We start from the raw sequence: 22,281 nt of genomic DNA on the forward strand, positions 1-22,281 counted from the left end.
CTACCGACCAGGCCTGTTTCAGATCTGCTGCTGAAGAGCTCTGCAAAACTACCAGTTTCTCCTGGTGCTGGGGCCATGCTGGAGCACACCCTGCAGCGCACCGCAGTGCTTAGTGAGCACTTTTCTCCTCGGCCAGCAGACGGCAGATGCTTTGCCACAGGGGTTTCTGATCTCCAAATTAGGGGTCTGTGAGTGCCAGGAAAGGTTTAGTAGGCTTGACGTTCAGCATTTCTTCTGGGTTAGTAACACTGTAGATAAAAACACCACATCTGTGCAATCTGTTTTAAATATTAAGCTCTATTAATAAAGCATTAAAAGTTTTCCAGTTATTTATTATGAGCAAGGCGTATAAATAACACTCTAAGTGTAATTTCATGAACATAAAAAATAATAGCTAGCCCTGCACCAGAAAAATTGCATTCTTACTCATATAGATAATTGGAATTGGGAGTCTGGAGTACGAAAATATGTCTGAATTAAACCTCTGTTCACGGTCTTGCTGAGATCCAGAGCCACCTGATGGCCATTCTGCAGATGTCTGGATTTAATGTGCACTCTCTCTCTTGCTCATGCCATCTGTGGCAATGAGACAAAATATGTACTTTAACTGACATGTGAAAAATTCCTCAGCTTTACTCTGGATGGCCCATTTGATTTTTGCTGTCATTCAGACATGACCTTTTAATCACCCTCGGCAATTCCAATCATCCTTTAATGTTATGTTCACATAGTGTAACTAGCCACGGGAGAGAGAGATTTGCAGGCACCTGACAACAGAAAATGGGGAGAATTAACAATGAACTCTGGCATTTGATAAGACATAAGAACCCATTTCTTTCCTTGTTTTCTCAGGTTTCTCTGACAGCAAGATAATTGCTCCCAGTTTAGGAATATCAGATCTGAGGATAAAATGGGTCTAAGTGGATACAGAATTAGGAATGACAACACTGCATGGCCACCATTGTATAGACAGAGCTGTATCAAATTTAATGCACAAATTGCTCAAATATTCTTAAAAAAAAACAGTGGGGGTAGATATTTTCAATTCTGTGACCAGCTACTCACACACAACTCCTAATTCTGCTGTGTTTACAAGACTACATTAGCATAATTCAGCTTCCACAGTTTTAATCAAGCTTTAAGTGAAGTTCATCTGGTAAAATGTAACTAACAACTCAATGTTTCTACTGCATTCTAAAATAAGAGGCAGGCTGTTTTAAGGAGGAAGGAGTGAAGATTTTCCTAATTGAGTAAGGCAGCTGGGTACAAAGAATACTAGTATTACTGCTGTTCCTGAATGGGTTTCAATCTGCTGCTCAGTGAAAACCCAAACATAAGCTCCAGAGGAGTAACTCCTATCAGTATGGAGTAACACGGATTATAAACCTGATAGTGATTCTTTCCTCTTCTGCCACGAATGCAGATAGTGCTGATCTGTGAACTGAAGATCAGGCATTAAACTACTGGCTTCACACAGCAAACCACTTACTATTTCAGTTCAAAGTGAATCACAGAGAATCAGAATTCCCCACAGAATCCAGAGTCATGCCAAAGAAGTATATTTGTTTTAAAACTGAAGAGAAGGCACTGTATTATTTCAGTTGGTGACTCTCCCTCTTCCACTGGATGTATGTGTTACAGGAGCGCTAACAGACCTCTTGGCTTGAAACAAAAAAAATAGTTGTGTGAGAGAAAAAAAGGGAACAAGCAAACAAAACTGGCTGAGGGAGGGAATGGATGAGGACGCACCTTTTATCCAGGAAGGACACATTTTTAACTGAAACTTAGATAATTACACAAAACTCAAACAGTTAGGGTGGACAATACTGGAGGATTATTGATTTCAAGGGGGGAACATAATGCTCACCAACAGAACAGGGGGAGCTATAGCATGTTTAAAGAAGGACTCTGACCTGCATGCCCAAAGCACTATAGCTCAGTACCTTGAAAAGTCCAGACACATGCAAAGAAATTTAAACAATAAAGGAAAATTGGTTTATTTCTTATTCTAACCCTTAAGCATGTCAGCAGAAGTTAATTCCTTACCATTTGATCCAATATAAAAAAGATTAATGCCATAAAACATCCCAGAGAATTAAATCTATTATAGCTGAATTCTCTCCATTCATATGTGCCAGCTGTTCTACTAGCAGCACATCAACTAGAAGAGTAGTAATGCTCACAAAATTAACAAAAATCAAGAGATACAATGGGACATACCTCAACTTCCCAGGAAGCAATCAAGCATTGGCAATATGCTTTGTAAAAAAAAAAAAAAAAAAAAAAAAGCTCCAGAAGGTATCTAGAATTCAGACTGATCATTTAAGCAGTCTTGTGACTGCTAAACTAAAATCTCTTATTTGAGCACAGAGGCCTGATTTTAAATTGTGCTGAGAAGCCTGTGCTCCCATTAACTTTAAATAGCATTGCGAGTACTCAGCATTTCTAAAAATCAGGCCTTAGAGCACTGAGCCAAAGCCTATGGTGTAGAAAACTGATAATACTTGGAAGAGGCTGAGACGGACACTGAGCAGTGCAACACCTCCTTGCAAGCAGAAAAAGGTAATTATGGGCAGCATTAACCCTCACAATAGCTCTTATATTTTGGGATGTTTTGGGAATTGGTTCAGGTCCTGGCATTAACCACAGCAGCACTGGTGGCTTAATAGCTTTTTTTCTGGCCCAAATACAGAGATTTGAGTGTTCTGGGCAATGTTTTGCCATACTTCCTTGTTTTCTTGACCACTCCCACAATACAAGCCAGATGGAAGAGGCAGGAAAAACAAGCATAAACTACAAGATTGCCTCTTTCTTCAGAGTTCTGTACAAACGTACGGAAAGATTAGCAGATTTACAAACAACTCCTCGTCTTCATTTAGTGATTAATTTACTTCAGATTAATTTACTTTTCTACCATGAAACAACCAAAACACCTCTGAAACGTCACTAAAGCTGATAGATTTGTTGGTTGTAGGTGACTGTCTCACACGGGAACAGCATCGATAGGAAGGGTATGATGCATCTGCACCCCACACACTGGACACAGTTCAGCAGCCAAGACGTTTCTGTGTTAGCACTACTGTAGCTCTTCTCTTTTGCACTGTAAATACACGTTAGCCATCATCAATTGGAACCAATGAATACATGCACTATTTGCAAACTTGTGAGAATAACCTGTCAATCGTGCTTCTGGCTACTCGGTTTTGTTAATGAAGAACTACATGAAATTGTTCTAAGAACGCAACACTAACTTTCCACTAAATATTTATCTAATTTTAGTCTGTATTCAGACCATCCATTCCTTCTCGGACAGTTACTCTACACAGAGGTGTTTATTACACAGAGTCATACTTGTTTGAACAATCACCTCGAATCTCTGAAAAACCCAGACTGGTTTGATCCACAAGTTGAGTGAACTCTTCTGAAGCAGCACCTAATGCTCTGTGGAACACAGTCCTACTACTCTGTGGAACACAGTCCTACTACAATTATTCACTCCAGCAAGACATTACCAGTTGTTCAGAGCAGAAGACGGCTAAACCCCTTGCTGACATTGAACTAAATCACAATCAATTGTATTGCCAGGGGTTGCCTCAATCATGGATTAGGACTTGATCTTGATGTGCGCTGGCTCAAGGGACACAAGCAAATCTTAACAGGATGTCATCAACCACTGACTGCATTGGGGACTCCAGTAAATAAAAAGAATGGTTCTGAAGACAGCAGAAAAACTGTCTGCAGCTAATGAGTCTGACAAAATTAGTCTGAATCACAAAATGAGTCTGACTAGTAAAAAAACACCTGCACATCCAATTCCTCATGACATACCCATGACATACCTTTGAAATGGCAACTGATGTATTCATGATCAATATACCTCACCCAGTGCCATTCACGACTGGGAAATGGCATGTATGAGCTAAGTGTTACAACCTCAAAGAACAACAATTTCACAGCAAGAGACAATTATGCTAAAAACATTCTGAATCCCTAATATACTTCTATTTATTTACAGCCTGAATTGCTGATTCTCGATCAAGCTAACAGGCTGCTATAGGAGAAATTCACTCTGACCCAGTCTTCAAACGGACTCCGGGAGAAATAGTCAAACATCATTTGATAAATGGTGATAAAGTGCAAAACAAGAAATTGTGAGGAAGGGCTGTTCTATCCAAGTACACTCAACGGTACAGCAGTCAGGTGGTTGAGCTACATCAACATACTGGTATCAACATAGCTAAGACAGTGTTATCACTGCCTCTAAAGGTTGTTTCATTCTCTTCAAGGCCCCATTATGGAAACATTGCAGCTGTGCTGGGTTTGCTGTGCAGGGCGTGTAGGTTCAGTCGCCTCAGAAAGAGCCAAAAGACTGGGAGGAGCAGGTGAAGGATAGTAAAGAGCTGCAATATGTAACGCACTAGACAGATGTAGAAACAGCAGCAGCAGCAGCTTTTGAATGAGTGCTTTGCAGATAATTCTGGAACGATCAAGAAGAGTCTTAGTCTACAAAGCTCACCCCACTGAAGTGATTCCACAGAAAGCACATCTGATGTCAGTTCTGTAGTCAGTGTTCTTGAGTCTCTAACATTTACTTTTCAGTTATTTGTTATACATTTTCACTCAAAGGCATCTACTTAGACAAAAGATGAAAGATCATTGATAAAAGGCTGATAACAGATCAATTTGTTATAATGATCTTACCACAAAAACCATAATTTCACTTGCATTTTGAAAGATATCACAGCACTGCACAGCTGAATGTAACAACTGACACATTTTGATACATACAGACAGAATTCATCAGCTCAAGATTATGCTGATTTTTTTTACCACGACTTTTTCTTCTTCCTTATCTACCTACTGAGTGTTTTCACAGCTCTCTTTACCCAGGGGAACAATATTAATGCCAAAGCAGTATCAAAAAGCAGCTATCTTGAAGCAGCAGTGAGGATTTTCTAAATGATAAAGTCACTCCTCTTCTCCCTCCTTTCTTTGCAGTATTTCCTCCTGAAAGCATGGGAGTGTGCTTGCTTGCTCATCACTCTTGCTACCCTAAACAACTGAGATAGCTTTGTTCTTCTGCACCAGCAGTTCTGCTCATGAACACTGAAGCTGAATTTCCTTTTTTAGACAGCAAGGACAGACTTTCTTCCTCTCCTCCCTCCCTCTGCCTCCCCTCCCCCTCCTACAGTCTTTGCTGTGCCCTCATCTTACCTTCAACAGCAGAAGAAATCCATGCTGCAGTTTTTTTCCTCCTTAGCAGCTCTATGGCAACAGCAGCTCTGAGGCAGCAGTCCTTTACGGTTCTCACTTTTCTCTCTTTCCTTCTGCACAAAGATACACAGTTTGTTTGCCCAGTAAATTAGCAAAGACAATTCTGATGTGATGTAAACTAACAAACACAATTCCAATGTGATTTCAGAAAAAAGTGTGCTCCTGGGGGGTACAAAATTGTATTCCCAGAAGAGCTGAATCTGAGCTATGCAAATTAATAACAGTAAAGGAAATCAGAGAACTCCTTTTGAGTAATAAATTGTAAAATCATCTTGGACATAACTCAGCTTTCTTGGACAGAAAAGCTTAAGATACAAAAAATATAACAGCCAAATGAAGTCCTGAAACTCTAAGTATCTGCCCTTCCAATCCTCTTCCCCGTCCCACTGCAGGGGAGTGAGCCAGCATCTGTGTGGTGCTTAGCTGCCACCTGGGGTTAAACCACGACAGTATCTTGTCATTGACTGAGTCTTTATTTGTTATTAATCAGTGGGTTGTTCATTAAATTCCTGCTGAAACAGAAAGAATACTGTCACACAAGATCTTGTAGTCTCGTAACCCATGGAAAAGTGTGTATCAGAATATATTTAGAAAAGCTAACACAAGCTACAAAGGACAAAAGAGCAAGCAAAGAAAAAACACCAGTAACTGGGTGGTTACCAAGTACTATAGTATCTGCCTGCTTAGAAATTAGGGTTTTCCTGACTTTGCTGCTTTTAAATTAATGAGAAGAATGAGCTACAAATAAATGTTGAATATGATAGCAAATAAACAACTCCTTAAGAGTCAAAAAACAGTTATTACCAGAAGGTCTTAAACTAAATTAAAATACCTAGCACAAGATAAAACTACTTTGAATAGAAGCATCTATATTAATTTATTTATTGCAAAAAAAAAGCCAATAAATTATAATCTAATCACTTTCAATACATGCATGACATAAATGAATCCATATATTTCTGTAATTCAGCATGAAATCTCATTTCTGTCTCCTGCTGTGTAAAGAACAAAGGTTTCTGGTCACTGCCAATTGCTGTGACACGACGTTACAGTGCATGCCCTGGATTAGCACAAGCAATGCCACAGTTATTCCTGGTTGAAATAACGCGATCACCTGCATCCTGTCCGTGCTTGCATCAATGGATGTCCACGCCTGCATCAATGATGTCCACGCTTGCTTGTGTCAGTGGAGCCCTGGAAAACGTGGGCAGCTGTTCCTGGGTGCCACCTGAGAAGAAAAGAACGGGTTATAGCACAAACAATAGGGACTAAGGACTGGCCGACCGAGGCTTCATAACACTAAAAAGAAACAGAACCCCAAACAACAGAGAACAGTGACGAGACAGTTTCTTAGCAGCCCACTTGGCAGCTTCAACTTCAAGGGCACAATTTCAGACCAAATCATGACAAGCACATGCATCTGTAACACTGTTAAAGAGAAAAGCCTTGTAATATCTGTATTTTTCACTCCAAAAAAATCCCAGAAGGATTAACAAAACAAACAAACAAATTGGTTAAACAAGTCACAATGTTTATCTTGATTAATTTTTTAAACTTTTACCCAGGTAGAATCTCAGCTTCACCCAGAACTGGGCGCTTTGTAGGAGGAAGCATAGCACATAAAGTAATCAGTCCCAGCCTTAAAGAGTTTACAATTTAAGAGATCCTTCAAAGACAGGAGATTATAATTTCCATTTTACAGGCAGGTGAAACAAGGGCACAAAGCTGAAACTACTCATCTGTAATTTCACATTAAGCTAGTACCAGTGACAGAAACAAGACTCGGGGAATCTGAGCTATAGTTACCTGCAGAAATGAATAGTCTCCATTTTCTTACAAAAAGTAAAGCTCAGTAGAAAACTTCCAGTTTGTAGAAATCAACGTTTACCTTGAGGCAATACTTCTGACTACACAGCTCATTATATTAACGACAAAGTATTTATCTTTAATGTTAACATTCACATGTTGTAACAAGCTGTATAAACTGCAAAATACTGGTTTGGAGGTTAAGATGCTCTGCTAGAGAAGAAGGAAGAGACTTCAGTTAACACACAAGGCTGGATATGGACAGAAAGAGCTTCTGTTAAAGAACAATGAAGTAATTTCTATGATACCTCACTCTCTCTGTTTAGGGACATACATATATTCTGACAATAAAGGCCTATAAGACACTCATACCAAAGCTTTCTGTGCAATGCTGCAGCAGTCGATAAAACCTAGCCATCTCGTTGTCACTAATCTGAGATGGGCTCTCATAACTCACAGCCCTGTGCACAAACTCCCAAAGGAACAGTGTGTTTGCTCTCATGTCTTAAAGTGCAACTTGGATGGGGAAGGACAGTGTCCCATGACTCAGTCTCATCAGTCAGGACATGCAGCATCTATCAAGGTAAGCACAACACACACTAGAGATTATTATTTTTTTTACCACAAACTCTGGTCCTGTGAATACACCCCTGTAAAATCAAGGAACTGCTTGGCCTCTTTGGTGATTTCAGCTTGGGCCTGGTTCACACGCGTTAGTTCCTCCTCCTAAGAACATGACACTCAACTTTTTTATCAATGAGGAAAGGTACTCAAAATTAAATACAGAGTATAGGTCTGCCTGTAGTGGCTGTTCCAAAAATGTAACAACTGAAATCAGCTCAGCAATTAAAAACCTCAAGCATCGTCAGTGGATTCCAAATTGAATAACCATGAGAATACCTAACTTACACAGACGGTTAAGCAATATCAGAAGGAAAAACATTTTCTTCAGAAGAATGCATGGGCTCATATTTACCTTTCTCTCAGAACTCGAAAAAATGTTCTTTGCAGAGTGTCTCACAGAAACGCACACCATGCACTATTTCATGGTAGTGCAGAAGTCTTCCAATGGACTTAAAAATTAAATGTGACCACAGCACTCTGTCCGGATGTTATCAGCAGCTGCCACCTGCTTAATCTCTCTAGCTTTCTTTACTTTTGTAACAGAAAGAACAAACTCTACCCTGAAAGTATGCATTTAACTTCTATCAAAGATTTCTAAGCATCCTGTTAGCACTATTGATCTCCACATTTTTCAAGCATTTGCCCACATGTAACCTCTGAGGCAAATACTATCACCCCCACTTTACAGAGGAGAAAACTGAAGTGCAGAAAGAGCTCTCATTCCAACCAAAGTCAATGGCAAGTCTCTAATAAATATCATCTGTTCAATTTTAGTGCTAAAATGGCATGGCTGCGGTCACACTGGGAGTCGTTAACAAAACAGAGAACAGAGTTAAGCTGACTCCATGTCCTGGGCCTGACTACAAGCCTTAAAAACTGCAAGAAAGAATCTAATTGCCCAATCAAGGAAAACTTTCAAGACCTAAAACTATAACTATCAAGTTTTACAGCATGCAGAGGACTGAATGACTAAGAAAATCATAGAAAGAAAAGTATACTTCTGTTTCAAGTACTTGGGTTGGGATTTTATTGTGCCAACATTCTTCCTATTCTAACAGAATAGTTACTAAAATAACAAGACCACCACAAGTGATTCCATATGATAGTTTTCTTACTTTATACTCATTTAAAGAATTAACAGTGATTTACATACTTCTTCTAAGAAAGGAAATACTCACATAAAATTAACGCTAGTTTTTTATTAGAAGCCCAACATAATGCTAACTGAAATGGGAAATTTTCCACAAGTTCAAAGGCCACTGGATGAAACGATATGTATCTAATATAAAAATAAGAAGTATTTAACTTCCCTTAGTCCTTTATATTTTTGACCCTTTGAAACAGGGCTGAGAATCCCAGGTTCCTCTGAGGCCCCAGAACATTTCTGTCACTTCCCTTCAGCAGCAGGTTACAAGAACCTTCCCGCTGCATAAAAGAGAAACTATCTTTCTTAAAAATTCATAGAGAACTTCATTGTCCAGGGTAAGAAATGCGTAACCGATAACTTCAGACCTCTGAAGGCACTAAGGTCACTACAAGTCTGAATTTAAGCTGCAAACTCTAAGAGGAGATGAATTAATGGATGAGTAACCTGAAATATGGAAGTCACACAACTTTGCCATTTCCTTCAAAAACAACAAGTAAATTAGTCTTAAACAATTTAACAAATTAATATCATCGAGAAAAAAGAATTCTCACTGGGAATGAGAGAACTTAGGCTAAGAAGCAAAACTATGCAAAACTGAAGCAGGAACACTCCTTGGAGACTTATGCTTGAGGCAATTAGGGAGCACAAGCCACAAACCACCGTGCATACATTTCAGACAAGTGAGTCAGCTGGTCAGCAAAAGGTCCCATCCACCCTATATCCTCTGTGCGAGTCTGAATAGCTTGAATAGACTGAGCATGTGGGACAATTAAATTAACTAAAGCATCTTAAACCCCACTGGCTTTCTATAGTTCTTGGCTCCTAAAATGTTTAAGCATTTTTGAAAATGTTCCTTATTGCCCTAGCACACAGCTGTTCAGTGAAACAAAGCTTCAACTGGGAGAGAAAATTCTGTGTCTGGATTTTCTTTGAATTCACTAAACGAGGACATCATTGAGATTTCAGAAGACAAGTTTGATTACAGCTACAAAGAGTAGAAATATCTGTCAAGGCACAACAAAGTTGTAAAAGAACTTTAAGAAAAGAGAACAAAGCAAGCCTAGCAGCCTAACGTACTAAAGTCATCACAATGTGGATTTCAAATTACACCGAGATAACAAAGAGCACAAAGCAAGCTTTCTCAGTGCATTAAAACCACTGCATCCTATAAATTCTTATTATTTAGTTTGTTTAGGTTATGATTTCAGTGCAATGACAAAAAAAGTGCAAGTTAGCATTAATGAAACCCTGTGACTGTACTTAAATAACAAGCATAGGACTCCTGGAATCTGGACTTTCTCTCTCCCCTGGAGATTTTCCAGAATCTTTCCTATCCACTCCCACCTCTGAGGAAGGACGCTTTTGTATAGGCAGGATCCTTTGAGAATGATGAACTGGAAAACATTACTTCTTGCTAACAACACTCTAACGAATCATCGTGATCCTTAACGTGACTTACTGTGAATAATCTCTGTCTGTTTACAATTACTTTCTTTGCCCTGCTTGCTGTGGCAATCAAATAATAGACAGTGGCAATCAAACAATAGACAGTACATACTCTAGTATCAGACTTAGAAATGCAGGAGAGGAACTCAGGATCTTCCAGGTTTCCTGTGAAGTACCTGACAGTGTCATGGTGAATTTAAATCATGGTATGAGATTCCTAAAAGGAGATTTCTGAAATTTCCTAATGCAAACTGTGACATTGCCTCTGCCAGAATATTGATGAGCAGGGATTACTCAACTTGAGCTCAGTTTCAGGAGGTGTCAGCTCCTACTGCTTTCTTTAGATACATCATTCTTTACTTCAATCTGCATGAATAATGACTGGAAACCCAGCTGCTAAACCAGCTAGTCCATCTGTTACCCCCTGTTAATAAATGTATAATTATGTTCACTCTCACTAAAGAGCTCATGATTCACTAGGATTGTCTTTTGGGGAGACATCTACTGAAGTATATTATGTGCACATACAAATGTAGCCATGGATCCTATCTTTAGCAGCACAGACATTATTTAGCATATTTTTGGTATCTCTTCTGCTTGATGACAACACGAACCTGGTCCTTGAGAAGCAAGTTTTCAGCTGAGATCGCTCTAGAAAGCTTAGTAAGGTTCAAAGCCAGGGGCCATAACAAATCTCAGTGTCAATCCGCGATTTTTGTCAGTGACAAAATCTGACCTTTCGCTACCTCTCACTATGATGCCTCATGTTCAGAACACAAGTAATCCCAGGCAGAGCACAGCTACCACCAATCTAAAAATATACAAATTAGATAGGAGATCACAAATGAAACAGCTGTTTGCCCTACTATACCCAAAGAGGTATTTCTCAAACACTGTATTCAGGTACGCAGGCTTGCAAGAGTACAAAATGTCAAAAATTTTTCCTCTAGTACAGTTGGGGTCATTGCTAGGACAACAGTCCTGGATTTCTGCTCTATCTTGTTTCACAAAGAAAAAGGACTGATTCAGTGTTTCCAACCCTTTTCTCACCTGAAGTTAACGAAACAAAATTTCTTTCCTCTTTTTATTTGGTGAAACAAGTCAATGATTTTCGCTGGAGGAAACACTGAATTCCTTTCCTCATATGCCTTGATGTGGAACATCCATAGGAACCTCTCTAACATGAGGACTGATGATTTCTTTCTTAAAACATAATTTCACAGTTCCAGTCATACAACATTTAAGGCAAACAGAGAGCATCTGACGAGAGGCCACCTGACTGGGGACTATCTACTTCTATAGCAGTGGATTAAAATAACGATGAACCAGAGCAAATAACACGGCCAACTAATCAGATTTGTCAAACTCTGCCAAACTCTGCCGCAACCACGTGACAGGAGATGCCAATACGCCCACAGACTTTTCTTTATATTCAAGCATCAGGTAAATCATAGATGGACAAAATGCTCAGAGACATAGAAGATTCCTCTAGAAAGGCCAGTGAGCAGGAGCTCCAGGGGGCAGGTAGCACTGTTTGGACCCATAGCTGTCTGCAGAAGGAAACCTTGGCATCTATTCAAGAGGCTCCCAAATGCCATTATCATCAATAGTAAATAACAATATCAATTTTTAAAATTGTCCTTTGATTGAAGTTAATACTCAAAAAACATTTCCTGGGGCTGGGTTTTTTCGGGGTGGGGGTGGGGTGTGTTTTGTTTTTTTTTTTTTCACAGGATGAAGTTTGGTCAAGTGGAGTAAAATAAGACTTGCAGCAAGTTAGAGCAACAGGAACAGTTTCTCCTACACTTACTATACTATAACTACCCCTAAAGAAAGGTAGGAAAGCCTTGTTAGTTAAAACCCACTTTTGTCAAAATCAAACTTTCAAAGTGGTTTGAATACATAGGTAATCTGAAATGACCCTAATTTCTTTACAGGAAAAGATAAACTAGATACTTGTTTCTGAGATGACAAATGTTTTTGTAAAAGACATTTAAAGTCTGTGGAAAATGATGGCTTACCTTCCTGAAAATCCCACATGTCAAGGAATCTTCTCCACTCACGTTTTCAAATGTACTATGACCTAATTGCAGTACTTAAATAAAAAGTATATACATTCTACAGCTTTCTTAATAAATGTTCAAGAGCCTTAATACAAACAATTACTCAGCAGCATTATTTCTTCCATTTAGACCCAAAGTAATTTTTAATGGGAAATCTAACTGTGTCGGCCTGAACCTGTGTTCATGTTCTCTCTTCAGTCCATCCTATTTCTTTTACAACCAGAGGTTTATGGGTCCACACAAACTGCTATCATTCATGTTAAAAGGCCTCTGGTTATTGATGCATGATTGTTTAAATTGCAAATATAAGAAGCATCCTCAGTATTTTCTACCCAGCACAGACAGACGAAACTTGAGAGCATTCGGGTGAGTCGACAGAGGAGCTGCATTTATGTAACTTAGCTGGGATATTGGTAAGCGTTGCATTATTTCTACAGACAATGTTGCCTCAGCAGATGCTACCATAGGAAGAGCTAATGTACATTTGGTCTTTCAGAGATTCCCTTTATTGATATTCTAGATGGTTCTAGACAATTTACAATATTCTAGACAAGGGTTGAGTTTTTCAAGCACTGCCTCCACTTGTTCATATATAATCACTATGGAAACAAGTTTGAGAAGTGACACACATAAACCCACTAAAGTTGGCACAAATTATGGCTTACAATTTTTATTATTTGCCTACATAAGAAATATGGATGAATAGATTATTGTAAAACCCGAGAAGAGCATTAAAATGATCGAGATTTTTGTTTTTTCCTACAGCGCTAAGAAAGCAACGGGCACAATCACTGATCATTTCATTGAATCGGTTTGCACAGTAACATTTTCCTTACTGCTTTATTTTGGACTGCACTAACCTTTAAATCAGTCTTGACAGATTTTTTTCGCGGACATCGCCATGCTATGAACCGCAGCGTATCGCAGCACCGCGTTTTCGGTAGCGCCCTGAGGACCACCCTGCCCATCTCCAACAAATGCTCTCCAAATACGCCTTCATCCCCTTTAGAAATTATCCACCCCGTGACAAATTTGCGTGATTCAGCTAGCTGCTGTCTCCAACCGGGCGGAGGCAGCCCCTCCGCCCGCCCGGCCTCTTCCCCGCGAGGCCGGTTCCACACAAACCCACCCCGGGGCTGAGCGGGGCCGGGGCTGAGCGCGGAGCCCCTCAAGCGCCACCATCTTCCCCCCGCTCCCCTCACGGCCCCTCCGGCCGCCGCTCCCCGCCACTCGGCGCTGCCTCCCTCGCTAACCGAGCCGGAGTTCGCCCCTTCCTGCCCCTCACCATAAGGCGAGAAGGGACAATTCAGGGGGTGTTTTGCCTAGTAGGGAGGCGGAGGGAGCCATTTCTGCGTGTGAGACCAAAGGGCCGAACCTCGCGGCCCGGGGGCCGTCGCGCCCCGCCCGAGGAAGTCGCTCTCCTCTGTCATCCCCTGACTGCAGGCACCGGGGCTTTAAAAATAACAGACATGGCGGGGGAAACGCAGCCATGACACGGAGCCGCTCCTGCCCCCTCAGCTGCTGCCGCATGGCCTGCTCGGTGCTCCTGTCGGCCCGGCTGCCTGCGCCCCTGCGCCCCCGCCCCGCCGAGCCCCACCAGGCCCCGGCCGCCCTCGCCCCTTCCCGCCGACCCCCGCCCGTCCCCGCCACGCTCCCCCTCCCCCGCTCTGCAGCAGGGGCCGGGGCGGGAAACCCCGTGCACAGGAGGCAGCAGGGAAGGGGGGGGGGGTAGAGCGGGAGGAAGGAGCGAGGCTCAGTCACGCCGTCAATGGTGCAATATCCTTCCGCGCTCTGAGGAAAAAAGTAGTTCCACGTTCCCCTGACCTCGTGGCCCCTCATGGCTCAGACAGCCCCTCTAGAGCATCTCAGAGAGTCTGGGGAGAGGAAGCCCTCGGGAAGGGGGCTCAATCCGGGGGGATTCGTGCTTTTTTCGCTGTGGCGTGAGGTGTATATCCATGCGCAGAGCAGAGAGAAACGAGTCCGGCAGCAGGGCGAGTATATAAAGCGGGCGCGGCGGAGGCTTTGCCTTTTCAGTTGAGGACAGAGCTGGTGTTCGGAACATGTCAGGCGGCTCCGCGGATTATAGCAGGTATGGCGCGGCATGCGGGGGCCCCGGGCCCTTCCCTCCTGAGGGGGCTCGATGGGCTGGGCGGAGGAGGCCGGGGAGAGGGAAAGAAGCGAGGTTGGGGTGGGGATTGCCTGCGCGCTCGAAAGAGCGCTGTGAGGGCGGCTCGGCGCTGCGGTTAGACAGCGCCTGGTGCCCCGGCCCCTCCCGGTTCTAGACGTTTCGGTCCCGTCTCTCCCCTTACTCGCCGTTCGGTAGGGGCTTAATTCCGTTCCTTGGGATTCGCTTTTTCATTGTTGATTATTTAGAAACCCCCCACCCCTAAAAAAGGGCTATTTTTACGTTAGTCATACCTAGTGAGCTAAACTGTGATCAAAACGTTTGAGCGCCTGTTCAGGAATTTTTTTCCTTACAACTGCCCCCCCGCTCGGCTCCCGCCGTTGGTTCGCCCCGGCATTGCGGGCCCGGCTGAGGGCGAGACCATTTCTTTTTTTTTCGGGGGGTGGGGGAGGGGGCAGGAGAAGGAGGAGGAGGAGGGGCGCGGCCCCCTGGGCGACCGCCCGGCGCCTTCCTCCGCCTGCGCGCAGCGGCCGCTTTGCGCAATCCCAGGGGTGGAGCTCTCGCGAGAGTTGCCCGGCGCTGAGGCGGGGCGCGGGGGGGGGGGGGGTGTGCAGCAGCAGCAGCGGAGCCGGGAGGCCGCCGCCCCCTCACCACCGCCCCCTCCCCCCCCCCCCCGCCTCACGGCCGGCGCCGCAGCTGGGCGAGCGGGGAGGGCGCGGTGGCTGCCATTGCCCCGCTCCCTCCCCACGGCGGCGGGGCCCAGCTTGCAGAACCCCGCCTTAGAGATGCCTTCCGTGAGGGGGGCGCTGTGCGCTGGGCCCCGCCGGCGTTGTCTTACCGGCTGGGCTGGGTTTTTTTTTTTTTTTCAGAAGCCACGTTGTTTACCCGGGGTTCAGCCATATTTTGGTGATGGGTTTTTCTATAGTCTGAAATTCACTGTGAGCCTCACCTGAAGGCTTGGATGATATATTTTGAGTGGTGAGGACTTGGGTTAGTGGCACCCAAGCCAGTGGGGAGAGGGTGGGGGTCCTTCCATTGGCAAAATATCAGAGGACCTGCTGGGATGATCTGTCACGGGTTCCAGATATGGCTTTTGGTAGCCGAGGTGTCAGCTCCCTTCTGCGTGTTTCTTGCTCCTGTGTTAACAGCTTGTTCTCTTTGGTGACAGAGACCATGGCGGCCCAGAGGGAATGGACCCCGATGGTGTTATTGAGGTGAGCACTTGAGAACTGACTAGAGAATTCAATCACTGGTGGAGATGGATGTTGGATTTAATGTGTTCTATTTTTTTTCTTTTATTACAGAGCAATTGGAATGAGATTGTTGACAATTTTGATGATATGAATTTAAAAGAATCCCTTCTAAGGGGAATTTATGCTTATGGTTTTGAGAAGCCTTCAGCTATTCAGCAGAGAGCTATAATTCCATGCATCAAAGGTATGCAGGTGATTTGTTTGCCAATCCCAACATTGGATAATTAGGAAAATGCTGTAAAATGCATATGGCGCTTTATTAGTGTGTAATAATATCTATTTTTAATCCTTATTGAACAAGTGATGTGATGGTACACCATCTTTCGGGACTGACCTGAAATGGAGAGAACTCTTTAATACTGATCACTTAATAAAAAGGGAATAAAATAAAAACATGAATGACCTATGTGGGAGCAGTAAATGTGTATCCTACTTTTTTTAGGGTATGATGTGATTGCTCAAGCTCAGTCAGGTACTGGCAAGACAGCCACATTTGCTATTTCCATCCTGCAGCAGTTGGAGATTGATCTCAAGGAGACCCAAGCACTAGTATTGGCCCCTACCAGAGAACTGGCTCAACAGGTATTGATAGTGTAGTCAAAAACAAAGCTGCTTGTGTGTTGCATAGGTTTCAGGTTTCACAACTGAGACAATAAACAGAATTCTTAAGGGGCTGTAACTAATATCCATTCAGAACCCTTCTTGTGTTGAATAATGGGGGATATAAACTGGCTTCTGTCCCACAAGTTCTCTCCCTGCTTGAAAAGTTGAGTTGATGCATGTGGAGGGTATGCAGGAGCCAGCTGCTGTGCTGTGTGCAGTTCTGAGGGAGCATCTTCAGCAGAAAACTGAAATACAAGATGCGTTATTAAAGCACAGCGTTCTGAGTGGAAACAAAAACGTACTTTTTGGAAGCTATTTGAACTTGCGTGCAGTTGTGCAACATGAAAACTGCAGTGCGCCTGTGGTCACTTCATTGTTTTTGTATTTTTGTGATGTTTTCCTGACTCTTACTGCATGTCTGCTTTACCTTCAGGGCTTGGTATTCTGTTTTACTAGGTGGGAATGCCTCACAAAACTTACAGGATACTTAATTTTTAGGATTAATGTATATCAATAATGTGGAGTCTTAAGATGAAATATTGAACAGAACTCAGAGTAGAAAATAGATTATATACAACTTCCTGTCTTTTTCAAATAGAATATACTGAGATGCCAGTGCTGTAGTGAAGAGTCTTCTGGAAGGTAAAGCTAAACACACTAAATCAGACAAGAAAGAAATGTAAGCAAAAAGAAATAAGTAGAACAAGAACCTGATCAGAATGTTTATTCTTTGTTCTGCTCTGAAGGTGTTGGTGAGGTGAGACTTGTTTTGAAGCCTGGCAAGTAGCAGTGCACTTAAACACTCCTGTGAACTTCCTGCAAGTGCTTGGCCTGCAGGCTGTGGCCTGAAAACTGGCGTTCCCTTCTGGAGGCCCTGCTTTTAACTTGATACAGCGGGTGCATGGGAGTCACTTTGTTGGCTGCTTCAAGTAGTAAGGACAAAAATTTAGCTTACGTGCCCCTCTGACTTCAGCTTTCTAGTGAATAATTTCAGTAACAAGCAGTTGGGTAAAATCACCAGCAACTGTCTTTCCTAACCGTAAGAGCAGCATAGTCCTTGTTTGCTGTCTTAGCTTCCACAGTCCATAAGCACCAGCAGTAACAGGGCTTCATCTTGAATGTAGCAACGAGCTACTACTAATGGAAGGTTTTATTTTAGATTCAAAAGGTGATTCTGGCCCTTGGAGACTACATGGGAGCAACATGCCACGCTTGTATTGGTGGTACAAATGTTCGCAATGAGATGCAAAAGCTTCAGGCTGAGGCTCCGCACATTGTGGTCGGAACTCCAGGGCGTGTGTTTGACATGTTAAACAGACGCTACCTTTGTAAGTACGGATTCAATTTTGCTCTTGATAATAAATTTCCAATATAAAATTACACACAGCGAGACCTTAAGTGATGCCTTTGCTGTTGTAGAGAGTTGTACTTTGGAAAGCTTAGTCCTGCAGGAGAGTGACAATAAAAGTGTGTTTCTGAAACTTCATGAGATACTCCTTTTTTTTTTTTAATAGCGCCTAAATGGATCAAAATGTTTGTTCTGGATGAAGCTGATGAAATGTTGAGCCGTGGATTTAAGGATCAAATTTATGAGATCTTTCAAAAATTAAGCACAAACATCCAGGTAAAAAACCTTTTATGTGGTTAAATCGATGGATGTGGATTGGGTTACAGGGTAGCTGAGAACTGCTGAATTGTCTACGTTAAAACTGGTGTCAGGTGCACGCTAACACAGCGGTGCGTTCTAGGTTGTGCTGCTGTCGGCTACGATGCCAATGGATGTGTTGGAAGTGACCAAGAAGTTCATGAGAGATCCCATTCGTATTTTGGTGAAGAAGGAAGAACTGACTCTGGAGGGTATCAAGCAATTCTACATTAATGTTGAAAGAGAGGTTGGTATTAGTTGAGCTTGCTCTGGCTGGAAGAGCCGAGTTCAAGTTCTCTTACCTTCTTGTTAAAGCACTGTGCTAAAATTACAGACCCTGAGGCTGAGCTTCGGTTTCTGTAGTAATGCTAGTAGAGTACACGCAAGAAGAAGAAAAACTATGCACTGGATCAGAAATGACTGGGGTGGACCTCTTTCTTAATGTCCGGTGTCCTGTGTCTTCAGATTTGGTGCAACACTAGATGCAGAAACCTTGCTTAGTGGCTTGGTCCTGCTTCTCAGGTCATGCTGACTGTGTCTGTACCCTGCAGCATGCTTAATTGGTTATTGCTTTTGAGTTTCACTTGTTTGGAATCCTTGTTATGTCCTGAGCTGTCGGGACGATGCATTTCCTGATCATCTTTGTCCTGTTCAGGAGTGGAAGCTGGATACCCTCTGTGATTTGTACGAGACGCTGACCATTACACAGGCTGTTATCTTCCTGAATACAAGGAGAAAAGTAGACTGGCTCACAGAGAAAATGCATGCAAGGGACTTCACAGTCTCGGCTCTGGTAAGAACTGATCCTTCCCCACAGCTGCTGAAATGCCTTGTATGTGCTGAAAACCAGCTTGTAACGAGCTCCCCTGGAGTGAAAAGCAGGAAAGTTATAATATAGCTGGGCGGTGCTGTATTATCGTTCCCCCTGCTTAAAGAAAAATGCTTCCTTCTATCCCTACCTGCTTTGTTCCCACGGCAGGTAGGGACGCTGGGTTTCATACATCACTTGGTCCTCAAGGGACGTTGCAACCTGGAGTGTTGGAACTGTAGTAATGGCAGCTTTTTTCACTCTGCAGCATGGCGACATGGACCAGAAGGAACGGGATGTTATCATGAGAGAGTTTAGATCGGGATCGAGCCGTGTCCTGATCACCACTGACTTGCTGGCGAGTATCACTTTGAACTCTAAACACGTTTCTGTTTAAATCTGCTGCCAAAAGCTCCGTAATTCAGTGAAGGTTCTTGTAGCCTGAACTACTTGGAGCTTCTTGGAAGAGTAAAGACTGCGCTCCACGATGGACTACGCAGTTGTAGTTCATCACTAACCATGTGGTCGACAAAAGCACGGGATAAACAGCTGAAGCTAGAGCCTGTGACTTGCATTAAAGACCCTGTGTTGCTTTTCAGGCTCGTGGCATTGACGTGCAGCAAGTGTCGTTGGTTATAAATTACGACCTGCCAACCAATCGTGAAAACTACATTCACAGGTTCGTGGGCTCCATCCCTAGTGCCGCGCTATGCGGGGTGTGGTGTGCTCAGCAGAAACCAGCGCAGAACCTCGCCTGGTGGTCCCTTTAGTTCTTGCTGGTACCGGGGGGTGACTGCTTAGAAGGTAGCAGGAAATAAAAGTAGTTGGGGTTTGGCTTTAAAAAAGCCCTGATTTGAACAGCTGTGGTTCTGAAGTGAGGGAGGAGCAGAACTGCTGGACAATACAACAAAGCAGGGGGAAAACCAAGATGTGTGAGGAGTTCAGTGATGGCTGATCATTCTTCTGAGATCTGGGGGAACTGAGTGACTTTGTCAGGTTGTGGAGTAGGATTGCAGAAGCCATCACTGGCCTAGCATCATGATGGCAGCTCCATCTGTAGGTCCTTGCTGATCTTCAGCTGCTGCTCAGGGACAGGACCTCTGTCGGCATTCTTGGCAAGCTCTGTGTGCAGGACTGCCTTTGCGTGTGGAGGGCCAGCTCTGTGCCTTGGTGGCTCCTCTTACAGCAGGGTTCTTCCCTCTGGTGTGTGCCTTCAGGTGGCAGTTTGGTTCCCTGGGCTTGGCGAACTGCTCAGTGGCTGACCCTAAACCAAGCAAACTGCTCTGTTACTTGGTGTAAAAAGATACAGGAGTCTGTAGCAGCAGTTGATGACATGAGGTGGTGCTCAGAAACAGCAGTGATGCAATTCAGGCTGTGGATTCATAAGTGGCACAGTTTGACTAAAGAACGAGTTGGTGTTTATGTATTTCTTCTGTCATGATGTCTGACTAATTTTGGGGATCCATTAAAGTATCCAGCTCTTACTGATGAGGTGCAGTCTGCAGGGAGGTAGAACTGATGGTGGGTGAGCTAAACTACTGTGGTGTGTTAGTGACTGACTTGGGCTTAAAATGTTGAGCTTCAATTTTTCTGAGTTTTGGAAAAAAGTTTTGCCGCTGGAAGCAGTTACATGGAATTAAAACTTTCCAGCTGCACGTGCTGTTCCCTGTTACTGAATACAATGGATTAACTGGGGACCAGCCTGGTTTTTGAGTGATGGCTTATGGTGGTGTGCCCTGTGCCTTGGATTGGCTGCACGCGGCGGGGTGGGAGCTGAACAGCGCGGAGGGGGAAGGAATGGCTCTTGCAGGTGTTGGAAGCGGGTTGGAGTGGCTGGAGTGTATAAATGTGCTCTTCTTGTGCAGGATTGGCCGGGGCGGTCGCTTTGGCAGAAAAGGTGTGGCTATAAACTTTGTCACTGAAGAGGACAAGAGGATCCTGAGAGACATTGAGACTTTCTACAATACTACAGTGGAGGAGATGCCGATGAATGTGGCTGATCTCATTTAATCCCTGGGATGAGGTGGTTTGAATGCAGTGCTCGCTGTTGCTGAATAGGCGATTCACAACGTGCATTGTGCTTCTTTCTTTGGGGATACATTGAATCTTGTCTCAATGCTCATAACGGATCAGAAATACAGATTTTTGATAAGCGAAGCGACTTTCTGTCGTGAGCTCTTGTGGGGAAAGCCATTGGCTTTATCCACTTTAGGGTTAGACTGTTGGGGTTGGGTGGAAAGTCATGGGGTCTGTAAATTTTTTCTTTATTAGAAATTTATTTCCTAGTTCCATAGAAGTGGTTGTATTAGATGTTCTTTATCATTTAATAATTTACTTATGGACTAAAAGATATAAGTGCTGTATAAAGTCAGCCAATTATGTTAAACTAGCCTACCTTCCTTTATTGTATGTACTTACACTTCAGATTGAATTGGAAAGGCCTTTCAAAATCTCTCAACTTTTATAGGAGCATTAAAATGCGTTTTTGTTTCATATGTATTTATTCAATAAAGTATTTAATTAGTGGTAAGTGTGATCTGGACCCTGTTGCTAAGCCCCAGCAAGCAATCATACTATTGTCTTAGTTAGGGTTAAACCCAGTAAAATTTGCCATATTGCACATGTCTTAATGAAGTTTGAATGTTCAATAAAATACTTCTATATTCACTTAAATTGCAGATAGTTGCTTCTTGGTGAGGGGTGTCTTGCTCAGGGGGAGGGTGATAGCAGCTGTCTGGCTGCAGTATGGCAGGGACAGTGCAGCTCTGCCCAGGCCTCCCTCTGCTGCACCAGTTAGAGGGCTTCAAGGTGGTTCTTGGTGGTGGTAATTGCAGGGGCTGCGGTCAGAGTAGTACCTGGGAGGACTAAAGGGTGACCTGGAAGTGCGTGAGGCTGTTGCATGTGTCACAGCACAGGGGTGACACTGAACTACCCTCTCTGATATCCGAGTAGAAAATGGCTGGCTTCATGAGCAGCACAGGCCCCAGGTTCTATGGCCACAGGCAGGTGACTGCCAGGTAACCAGAATCCAAGCGGTTCAGAGCAGCACCTGAGAGGACCAGAGCCCCAGGTCCGAGGCTGCCCCACCTTTTTTCTTGAGTAACTTGATAAAAACAAGAGTGTGGTAATACATTTAGTAGAAAGTGGTTTGTGCAGCCTTTCATGCTAAAGGGCTGATCTGATAGAAGATGGAGGTGGGTTGGACACACCTCCTCAGGAGCTGGGCTCAGGCTGAATGCTTTCAAACCCAAGCCCAAAAGGAACAACATCCTCTTTTCCTGCCTTCAGCTGACAATGACTTTAAGTACAGGACACATTTATTTTTGGTGCATTTACCTTTTTGTGTGCAAGTACTATGTGTATGCACAGGAGCATTACTGGTCCCTCAGCAGCCAGAGAGCTCTTTCAAGTAAAAAAAAAATAAAATCAAGTACTCCAGCATGAGTTTTTCCAACTGCTGAGCAGTCCTTTTATTGCAAAAACCAGT

General features: G+C 43.3%; 1 protein-coding gene and 3 non-coding genes across 5 annotated transcripts; all 4 read left to right on the top strand.

Moving 5' to 3' along the window:
* Nucleotides 1-14,246: 14,246 nt before the first annotated feature.
* Nucleotides 14,247-21,467, top strand: EIF4A2 (eukaryotic translation initiation factor 4A2). Of its 2 annotated transcripts, none has more exons than XM_086467665.1 (11): nucleotides 14,247-14,454; nucleotides 15,656-15,699; nucleotides 15,790-15,922; nucleotides 16,181-16,320; nucleotides 17,501-17,669; nucleotides 17,856-17,965; nucleotides 18,090-18,233; nucleotides 18,642-18,779; nucleotides 19,063-19,152; nucleotides 19,394-19,473; nucleotides 20,660-21,467. In XM_086467665.1, exons 1-11 carry the CDS (start codon nucleotides 14,421-14,423, stop codon nucleotides 20,802-20,804), a joined length of 1,227 nt encoding a protein of 408 aa, XP_086323791.1. In that variant the 5' UTR covers nucleotides 14,247-14,420; the 3' UTR covers nucleotides 20,805-21,467. The 2 variants fall into 2 exon arrangements, with proteins under 2 accessions (XP_086323791.1, XP_086323790.1); XM_086467664.1 differs by having other exon boundaries at nucleotides 14,248-14,449; nucleotides 15,654-15,699.
* On the top strand, nucleotides 16,037-16,107 carry LOC147415297 (small nucleolar RNA SNORD2). Its single transcript, XR_015183689.1, has one exon. It is a non-coding gene; the product is annotated as a small nucleolar RNA SNORD2 (small nucleolar RNA).
* LOC147415298 (small nucleolar RNA SNORA81) lies at nucleotides 18,287-18,467 on the top strand. The gene has a single exon (XR_015183678.1). It is a non-coding gene; the product is annotated as a small nucleolar RNA SNORA81 (small nucleolar RNA).
* LOC147415299 (small nucleolar RNA SNORA63) lies at nucleotides 18,863-18,989 on the top strand. Its single transcript, XR_015183677.1, has one exon. It is a non-coding gene; the product is annotated as a small nucleolar RNA SNORA63 (small nucleolar RNA).
* Nucleotides 21,468-22,281: the final 814 nt, after the last annotated feature.

The sequence above is a fragment of the Leptosomus discolor genome, chromosome 7, assembly GCF_034619465.1.
Source record: "Leptosomus discolor isolate bLepDis1 chromosome 7, bLepDis1.hap2, whole genome shotgun sequence".
Lineage (NCBI taxonomy): Eukaryota > Metazoa > Chordata > Aves > Leptosomiformes > Leptosomidae > Leptosomus > Leptosomus discolor.

Coding starts and splice junctions, on each gene's coding strand:
- EIF4A2 (XM_086467665.1), top strand. CDS start 14,421: ATGTCAGGCGGCTCCGCGGATTATAGCAGGTATG. Junction 15,700..15,789: donor ACCCCGATGGTGTTATTGAG/GTGAGCACTTGA, acceptor CTTTTATTACAG/AGCAATTGGAATGAGATTGT. Junction 18,234..18,641: donor ACATTAATGTTGAAAGAGAG/GTTGGTATTAGT, acceptor TGTCCTGTTCAG/GAGTGGAAGCTGGATACCCT.